Raw genomic sequence first — 10,296 nt, forward strand, 5'->3', positions numbered from 1 at the left:
AGGTGTTAATGTTTGAAGATTACAGTGTGTGAGCAATGCAGATGCGTTGGGATTTTAGACCCAGGAAATTATCCAGTCATCAAGTTCCAACCACAAAATAAAACCAAAACCTGAGGGGTATAATGTCCTTATTTAATGACTTTGTCGTTAATTTTGAAACAGAAGTGTTCTAATTGTGCCAAACCAAAAACAAAAATCTTCTTTTTCTTACCTAGAGTATGTGCACGATGGAGAGTGAGCTTGAGAACCAGTTAGGAGAGTTCCATGTGAAAATGAAAGGTAAGTAACATTCTTTCATTTACTGTAATTCACAAAAAAAAGGCAAATTTAATTCTACTTATACTTGGAGATTACATTTATTTGGTTTGGTTTTGGTGCATGCAAAATTGAGATTAGTAATTACAATGCGTAGTGTAGTTTTATAAGCCAATTTGTAAACCTCTTGGTACAATCATAGGATTAATGCATACTGAGACTAAGGACCAGATTCTCATGGAGACTGGAATGCTTTATGCATCTTTCTGATGAAGGTTGCGATGCGATTTTTGCCAACAGGGTTTGGAGCATAAATCACTAAAGAGAAACTCAAAATCTGCACAGCCAGTTAAAATTAACCCGGAGTTCAAACAGAGCCCATGTGCAGGGACCTTGACCTGCAATGTAGGATTACAAATGGATGACATAGATTCAAATATTCTTGAAAGGTAGAAACTGTCGATAACTACCATGATCTGAAGATTTTAAAATTCCTGCTCTTTAAACTCTTTCGATAGAGTTCTTTGCTGACATTTGCCCCAGGGTTATTACTATGTCATTATGAATGTTTGACTGAGTTTCAAAAGCTGTGTTTTGAGGTATTGCGAGATTAGAGTTTGACAGTTTAAGGGGCCATTAAAGGATTAGTTCTCTTTGATCTGGGGACTGAATAGAAGTTTGGTCGATTTCTTAGAATGAAGAATACTTGAGATTTAAAGTCTTCAATTGAGTATTACCAGTGGGAGTTTTATTCACTAACAAGTGTGAGTTCATGAGAAATATATTACATTGTTAGTTTATTTTTCATCCTCATGTGAATTCTGACATGCATCCATGGTGGATATGGGAGTGAATGGCTATGGAAGGATTGAGGGATCGAGGATGAGTTGGCATTGTAGGGTATAAGAAACTGTGAAGTGGGTGGTGTAGGAGATAGGAATTGGCATGAAGGATATGGTGGGCCATGAGTGAATGGAGGACGTTGGAGGTGTGTGCGTGTGCGTGCTGGAAATGGGTCAGTTTGGAAGAAGATGAGTGTTTGAAGGCCTCAAACAGTTCAGACAAAATCCAACACAACTGAGGCAAATCTCTTGACCTGTCTGACTTGGCACTCACCTACCCCAGGGCTGCCTGCCCCATTTGTTTTGGGGTTCAGCACTCCTAATTCCATGGTGCCCCAGCCTCCCCAGAGTAAACCTCTGGGGAAATATCCCGACTCAAGCTACTCATCTCACTAACGCAATTCTAAACCTGGATGTTACTTCCGTCACTAAAGTAAATGGTCAGAATATTCCTTGTCTCATCCACAATCATGTGAACGATACTCCAGATTTGATTTTACTGAAGAGTTAGCTTTGACCGGCCCAAGATTGCAACATTGAACAAACTCTTTGTGCAGAATGCATCCCTACATGTAGTTTTGAATTAGGATATATAAAATAGAACTCATCGTGGGTTCTTTTCTTTTGATTGTTGCACAGTTGGACTCACTTGTTGTTTTATTTCCAAGCTATGTACATCCAGGATACTGTCTTTTGAAACTGACGTTTGTCAATATCTTCATAGGGCCTGCTTCAAACAAATTTTGGTTTGATATTTTTTTGAAAGTATGGAAGTTTTTTTTAAGGAAAATGTTAATGCTTTAAAGGCCATGGGGATTCAGATTAGACCTCAGAGGTATCATCATCATTTAAAATGCATGGTGTTCTCTTTCTGTAAATTAACAAAGCATGACACCAGTTTTGGCAGATGGTCATTGTATTCTTTGCTGTTGAAGTGATGGGCTCCAGGCTTTGCTCGTGCTTCAAAAGAGTATAGTTTGCTGCGTACTTCATATGAAAAATAATTATTTTGGAACCTCATAGTTATGGTTTTCTTCTTGAAATGCAGCATATGCACTTGAATCTGTGACTTGACTTTATAAAGTGATAACTGCCTGTTATAACACTTGCTGCCGAGGAACAATGTGGAATAGATAAATTACATCATGTACACATGTTCTAAAATACGAGAGTAGAATCAGCAGTACAGTACCAGGCTGCCTCTGGCAGCTGAAATGTGGGTTACTAGGCAACAGAGATAATTACATTATCTTTTGGAGTTGTGGGCGGAAAACATATCCATGGCTAAAGATTACCATATGAGGATGAATAACACTGACAATCATTTCATTTTACTTCTGAGTAAGTGAAGACAGTAGAAAGGATTAATTTGACTTTTACTACAAATCCTATGCTGAAGGGGGAGAAGCCCTGTGAAGTATCTCATTGTCGATTTTCAGATAAAAATATCAGTTGCTTGTGAAGTTGCTTCCACGATTTGTGGAAGCTTTTCATTTTGCACTCATCAAGACAATTTGCAAGAGTACCAATTCAAGGGGGAAATTCAACATTTAGACTGAATGTAAATGATGGGTAGGCAAGTTGACAGTTAGCATCCAGGATTTGTTTAAATTTTAAACCCGACAGATTGATTTTGTTTGGTCAGGGGATTGCCATGAGAAATGAATTAGCAAATGGCTGTCACCTGTTTTGTCGAGTTGAAAAATAGGTGACAGACATTCAGAGTCAACCGGTCTGGTCTAAGAGTTTAACCAAGTTTGGCAGCTAATTGTTGATCATTGTTAATTACTGTATCCTCCAAGGCAACACCTCTACCAAACAGAGTCAACTTGTCAACCAATCAGCTCTATCCTCTCATGCAGTATAAATGTCGTCTTTTCCCTCAAGTTGGTATTCTTGTAAATTATTCTGATGAGTGCAGGACAAAAAACTGCAACAAAATCCTTTTCTTCAGTAAGACTTAGGTTCTGTACTCCAAATAACTGTTTGTGAAAAAGTAAAGAAAGCTATAGTGAAAAGAGAATTTCAGTAAAGCTCGGTTCACTTTTGCAATTTTTACCATTTGCAATTTATTTTAATAACAACTGAATATGAAACTTTTTTTTTGAGGCTATGACAATCCGGTGTTCCAATTAACTGGACAACTCCTGTGGCCTGTGTTTGTGTAACTGGAAGACCCTGGCTATAGATTTGCACATAACGTGCCTTACACGTGTAAAGAGGGAAGCTCACTCAACCAAATATAGCCTGGCATCATCTTTACATGCCTTGTATTCATTTCCCACAAGAAGTGTAATGTGGAGATCTTTGAGATAAAACTTGTTTGACATCTGATATTTCAAGCAGGAGGCTGGAAGGGCACAACAAGCCAGGCAGCATCTAGGGGTGGAGAAGTTTGCCGTTTTGGGTATTAGTCGCCTTCAGGATTCCTGAAGATGGGTTACACCCGAAACATCAACTTCTCCACCACCTGATGCTGCCTGGCTTGTTGTGCCCTTCCAGCCTCCTGCTTGTCTACTTTGGATTCCAGCATCTGCAGTTTTATTGTCTTTATCTGATACTTCAAGGCTAAATGATGTTAGAGGACAAAGTGTGCTTTATATTTGTCACAGCCTTGTTTGTGCAGTAGTACGCATCCACAGATTGACAATCACATTGAAAGTTTTTTTTAAATCTGGATACCTGATAATGTGTTGTGACTGTAAAATTCATCATGGAAATAGGCTCATGAGACCTATTGAGGTTCTAAGTACAATAGCATCAGTGTTGATTTTGAAATACAGATTTTTGTGATGGACTAATTTGTCCAACTCACCAACTGGTACCAGTCACTGTTTTTTATAAAAACAATTATTAAACTTAGGTTTTTGTCTGTTCTCCAGAAGTTTCTGATTAACAAAGCACGTAACTTTCTATTCCGGTAGCTGATAGTTTGACAGATCTGTTTTGCTGCAAGCAACTGTAATTTTAAACCCAAACAGCTAAGCCCAGAGTAGTGATTGTACTTTGTACAATAGACCAAAGTTACATCATGTTATCATTGATGGTTTTTGAATAGGACTGCTGCCTTTAGCTCAGTCAAAAGCAAGACAGCATGATGACTTTGAATAGAACTGTTGCCACGTTGGGAGCAGACTGAAATCTGTCTTCAGTTACAGAGGCTATTGGCAGCCAACTATAAAAGTTCTTAGAAGGGTGAGACCAATTGTCCAATTTCTAAGATGATGATTGGCTTTCCTTCTCAAGAACAGTGTAGATCTTTCAGAGAAGTTGTGTTACTTTATTGCAACAATGCCAACAAATTGACCAGAAGTTTTGTATAGTCACCAATAGTGTTTTAATTGAACTCAAATTGTTAGCAAATTATTTTTCACTTGCAAAAATAAATTGGGTTCTTTTTAAGCTTTTCTAACTTTAGACTACACTGTCATGAGAAGGTTACTTTAGTGCATGAGAACATCAACGTTTTTGAAGTGGGGGTCACATTTTATGTGATATCAGGGAAACATCTGCTCCAAATCTGTAGAGACATTCTTCACAAGAGGCAATGTTAGTGAGAAGGCTGACGCAGCAGGAAGTGGAACAGTGATTCAGCCAGGCTCTGTGTTTTTGTAATTAAGTTCAGCAGTGCAAGATTCTTATGAAAGATTTTTTGGAAACCATTGTCAACTCATCACAGACAGTAGATAGGTCTATTATTGCACCTCTATAATCACTCTTTGTTGTTTTGTGAAATTATGCTCTCTATTAATTTTCGTATTTACATAGATTGACTTATTGTTGAGATGGAAATGCAATAATCAGTGTCCCAAATAAATTACTTAAATGCCTTTTGAACAATTAATCATGTAATTTGGAATCAAGTAAATTGGCATTCCTGGGATGGAAGTAGACACTGCATTTGAGTAGGGAAGGCTTGTTGCCTACCTCAAGTCCAGAATGCTTCAGTGCTGGAGCTGTTATTTCACATCTTTTAAGTTCTTTTGTTATTTAAAACATAATTCACTAGTCCATTTTATAAAGCATGTCTGAAGTAATACATAAGTGGAGGAGTTTGGGTAGCAAGTGTTGTGGAGAGTTTCTGTTGCACATGTTGTATTTGTGAGAGTGTAAGAAGAATGCTGGAGAATATAAGCATTTCTAACTCTTTGATTATTAAGTTGTGAGACCCCAAATAAAGTATCTTCTGACACCATTGGATTTACCTTGTGTACTTGATCAAATCTCCCAGTTATGTGATAGTCTCTAAGTTTAAATGCACAGGTATTTTCAATAACTTGTACTAAATAGAGTTTTTTCAGGCATGTTTAGGCAGTAAAGGAAACAGATTCTACTTAACCCACAAAAGCATTCCTGAAGAAGGGCTTATGCCCGAAACGTCGATTCTCCTGTTCCCTGGATGCTGCCTGACCTGCTGCGCTTTTCCAGCAACACATTTTCAGCTCTGATCTCCAGCATCTGCAGTACTTACTTTCTCCCCACAAAAGGTAGTACCAAGTAACGATGCTGGCTTTGAATAGCCTGAATAAATATGTAGGGAACGCTCAATCATTTTATGATTATTCTATTAATGAAATATTTGAGTAATGTTGATTAGAATTTTAAATAAGCATTTCATGATTAATCTCATGTTTTGCCACACCTTATTTATGTTGCACTCATTTCTTTGGCTACCCATGTCTAAAAGAGCCACTTTCTCCTGTCCATAATTTCATAACTTTCAGAAAACTCTGTGACCTGATGTTTTACACTACTAGTCATTGTGTATAAATAAATATTCAATCTTTATTGTGTATAATTCAATTATCAAAGGAAAGATGATGCTGCCATGAAATTTCGTTTGCAGTTCACTTATTTTGAGTTGGAATGAACTTGAGAAAGGGCTGTGTATTTGAAATGATCTATTGTGGGTGATAGCACAAAACGTTGAACTGAGGAGTATTTTTGTACGCCTCCTCAACAACTGTGGATATATAATTGCCGGCAATGAGCTATCTTTTCAGAATCTGTCTGCAAAGCATTGGCAATCAATGGGACCACAATGGAAAACTGAAAGTAAGCATTTAGATTCAGACTTGTATCCAAATGCAAATTATGAAAGAATGATCTGATAAATCATAGAAAGGTTACAGCACAGAAAGAAGCCATTCGGCTTGTGGTGTCAAGCTGGATTTCTGGAAAAGCTAATTACCTAGACTCGCTCTCCTGTTTTTTCCTGGTAGCCCTGAAATTGTGTCTCTTCGAATAAGAATGCAATTATCTTTTGAAAGCCACAAATAAATCTGCCTCCATCACAATCTCAAGTAGTGCAGACCAGATCCTATGTCCTTGCTGTCTGTTGGTAATATTTTTCCTCATGCCACTGTTGTCATTTACAAATCACCATCTTAAATCGGTGTTGTCTGGTTGTCAACCTTTTAAACCAACGGGAACGGTTTATCCCAACCTACTTTGTATACGCCCATCATGATTTCTGAACACCTCAGTCAAACCTCCTCTTAATCTTTTTTCCAAAAGAAACATCTCCTGTTTCTCCAATCAGTTCATGTAATTGAAACTCCTTACCTTTCCTGCACCCCCTTCGATGCCACCACATCCTTTATAAAATGTCATGGCCAGAACTGTCACAGTGCTCTCAGTTGAGCCCAAATCAGTGTTTTTCTACACAGGATCATCATAAGTTAATTGCTTTAGCACTCTGTGCCCTGAATTATGAAGTCCAGTATCCCATACGTGTCATCCACAATTTTCTCAACTTGGCATTTTCATTGACTTGTTCACACATACCCACAGGTCCTTCTCCTTTCACCATGACTTGGGTAGCATTTTCTTCCTTGGTGAAGACAGATACAGTGTACCCATTCAGAGTCTCAGCTTTACACCTTACCTCCATGTGTAAATTTCCTTTTAAGGTTCCTAAATGGTCACCATCTTCCTTTGAACACCTATTTTAAAGTATTGATATGCCTACAGAAAAACTGTGGATTCTGTTTGAGGTAGATTCTGTCTTTGCCACTGTGCTTTTTCACTTTCCCTCTGAACCTTCCAGCGTACATTTAAGCTTGGTTCACAATTCTATTATCCAGTTGACATCTATCATATGCACCGTTTTGCGGCTGCGTGTTGCTTTCTATTACTTGGATCATCCAGAGAGCTCTGCATTAGTTTGTCTTACTGTCTCCTTCATGGAATGTACTCTGACTGTAAATAAACTACTTCCTCTTTAATGACCACCCATCGTTCTGTTATGTTTGCCTTAAATGTTGGCTAGATTTCAAACTGCTGAGAATGGCTGGACCTTTAATCACTGCTAACTAGGGAATGGTAACAAAAACAATATGCGGTTGACAAAAAGAATCTATCATTAATACAACTACTGATTGCTTCATGTTTGGTCATTCCAACATAAAGAGTACTGGGTGAAGTGAACTCAAGCACACAATGTGTTTGCTTGTCTGGTTTTTCTTGAATAATTTTCTCGATTGCTTCTTCATGTTTTGGTCCTGGAATTATCTTTGCCCCTGTGACTGCTGGAAAGGAGGGAATGTCTAATCATGAATGTGGAACAAACTTGATGACTCAGTAGTTCATTCTGTTTGCCATTTATGTAAATGCACCAAGGTAAAGACAATAGTGTTTTAACTTAGTTTCCTTTCGGATTAAGTGGTTTGATGTTTTAAGCACAGTATCTCAGGAAGGTTGTATTAGTCTTGGAGAGAGAACAAAGTAAGTTTAGACTTAGAGTCATAGAGATGTATGGCATAGAAACAGACCCTTTGGTCTAACTCGTCCATGTCAATCAGATATCCTAAATTAATCTAGTCCTATTTGCCAGCGTTTGTCCCATTTCCCTCTAAATCCTTTCTTGGTTGATCCCATATTGTCTCAAAGGTTAAATTCTAAGAGAGTTTGCTTAAACAATGGCTGCTTTCTATAAAAGCTAGAGGATTAAGGAGTGATTTGATTTAGGTTTTCAAGATATTGAAGGTAATTGTTAAGGTAGATAAAATTATTTTTAGACTACAGGGAACAGTCTCTAAATTAGAGAGATTTTTCATGATGTTGGGAAAGTGTTGTAGAAGTTTGAAAATTTTTTTTAATACATACAAATTGATGGAGGGTCACTTTTTTATATTAAATCTGAAATTATTTTTGATAAAAGTTCAGGGATATGGAGGTAGGCGGCATGGCAGCCATAATTTCTTTTAATGCTGCAGTTCTAATGGCCAAATGACCTTTGTGTTCCTATTTATGCATATTGGGAGCTGTTTTGGTTTGAGTTTGGAGATAACTGGATAGGTTACTGCTGCTTCTTGGGCCCCATTTCCACTATTTGCTGACTATTTTACATCCTTTCCTGGCTCAAGATTGTAAATGATATTTGGTTCCTCAGCCAAGACTTCATTTCAAAATCACCTTTGCCCATGTTCTGAAAGAAAAGTTGACCTTGAGGCTACTGATCTTTGCTCACTGCCACTCCATTGCTAACCTGCATTCTCCAAGGTTTGTGAATTTATCTCCTGCGTTTGTCCTCATCTTTGCTCAACTCCATCTTTAAATGTTTTCACTCGTGTTTCTTCGTACATGTTGATAAATCTTCTGCAGATAACGGGTTCAATTCTCATATGTATGCTAATGACACTTGCCTCTTAACCCTTCTGCTGCTGTTGTATAATCAGGCTGCTTATTCAGCAGCCTTTATCCAAAGGGCAGTCACTTCATCCATCTAAACATTAGCAAGGTCAAAACTAATATCTTTGCCTTGCCAAGATCCCTTGCTATCAATTCAATCTTCTGTCTGGCCACTTTCAGTAAGAACCTGATGGTTTTCATCTTCAATATCTAAGGCAATCCCAAGCTAAGATTTCATTCCATGTCATCCCCATCACAAAAAACACCCATTCAGTGCTGTGACATTACCACCTTCATCTCTCCTTCAAAGCATCTACCACTGGAACACTTATTCATGCTTCTCTCATAGAATCATAGGATCTCCACAGTGTTGAAGTAGCCCTTGCAGGCCGTTGAGTCCACACTGACCCTCTGAAGAGCATCACACCCAGACCCACCCCGATCCTATCCCCATAACCACACATTTCCCATGGCTAACCCACCCAACCTACACATCGCTAAACGCTACGGGCAATTTGCCATGGCCAAATCATCTAACCTGCAAGATTTTGGACTTTGGGAGGAAACCCATGCAGACACTGGGAGAATGTGCAAACTCAATACAGACAGTCGCCTTTTCATATATTCACTCGTAGGACACGAATCACTGGCTGGCCAGCATTTATCATCTTCCCTGGTTGTCCTTGGGGAGGTGGTGATGAGCTGCTTTCTTGAACTGCTGCAATTCCAGGATTTTGACCCAGTAACAGTGAATGAATGGTGTTATATTTCCAAATGAGAATGGTAAGTGGTTGGAAAGGAATTTGCAGGCGATGGTGTTCTCATGTATTTACTGCCCTTGTTCTTTTAGTTGGTGATGACAGTAGGTTTGGGAGGTGCTGTCTAAGGATCTTTGAATTTCTACAGTGCCTCTTGTAGTACATACTGCTGCTACTGAGAGTCAGTGGTGTAGGGAGTGGATGCTTGTGGATGTGGTGGCAATCAAGTGGGCTGGTTGTCTTGGATGGTGTCAAGTTTCTTGACTGTTGCAGCAGCACTCATCCAAGCAAGTGAAGGGCATTCCAGCACACTCCTGACTTGAAAAAATCACACAACACCAGGTTATAGTCCAACAGGTTTAATTGGAAGTACTAGCTTTCGGAGCGACGCTCCTTCAGGTGGTTGTGGAGTACACAATTGTAAGACACAGAGTTTAAAGCAAAAGTTTACAGTGTGATGCAACTGAAATTATACATTAAAAATACCTTGATTGTTTGTTGAGTCTTTCATCTGTTCGAATACCATGATAGTTTCACTTTCATATGTAAATCACAAAACTTTTTTTAAAAGTTACATTCTCAGGTTAACTGTAGCAATTGGTGTTAGCCAGATAATACGTTGAAGGTTCTGGATTAGTGGTGCTGGAAGAGCACAGCAATTCAGGCAGCATCCGAGGACAGGCAAAATCGACGTTTCGGGCAAAAGCCCTTCATCAGGAATAAAGGCAGAGAGCCTGAAGCATGGAGAGATAAGCTAGAGGAGGGTGGGGGTGGGGAGAGAGTAGCATAGAGTACAATAGGTAGGTGGG

General features: G+C 38.8%; 1 protein-coding gene across 5 annotated transcripts in view; it reads left to right on the forward strand.

The window, feature by feature from the left end:
- Positions 1–10,296, forward strand: part of ripor1 (RHO family interacting cell polarization regulator 1) — a 342,903-nt gene that overhangs the window by 258,158 nt on the left and 74,449 nt on the right. For all 5 annotated transcript variants that reach the window (XM_043707051.1, XM_043707049.1, XM_043707047.1 and 2 more), the window contains one exon: positions 216–279. In XM_043707051.1, coding sequence (XP_043562986.1) covers positions 216–279 — 64 coding nt within the window. The remainder of the gene's footprint in view (positions 1–215; positions 280–10,296) is intronic.

Source organism: Chiloscyllium plagiosum, chromosome 17 (genome assembly GCF_004010195.1).
Source record: "Chiloscyllium plagiosum isolate BGI_BamShark_2017 chromosome 17, ASM401019v2, whole genome shotgun sequence".
In the NCBI taxonomy this organism is placed as follows: domain Eukaryota; kingdom Metazoa; phylum Chordata; class Chondrichthyes; order Orectolobiformes; family Hemiscylliidae; genus Chiloscyllium; species Chiloscyllium plagiosum.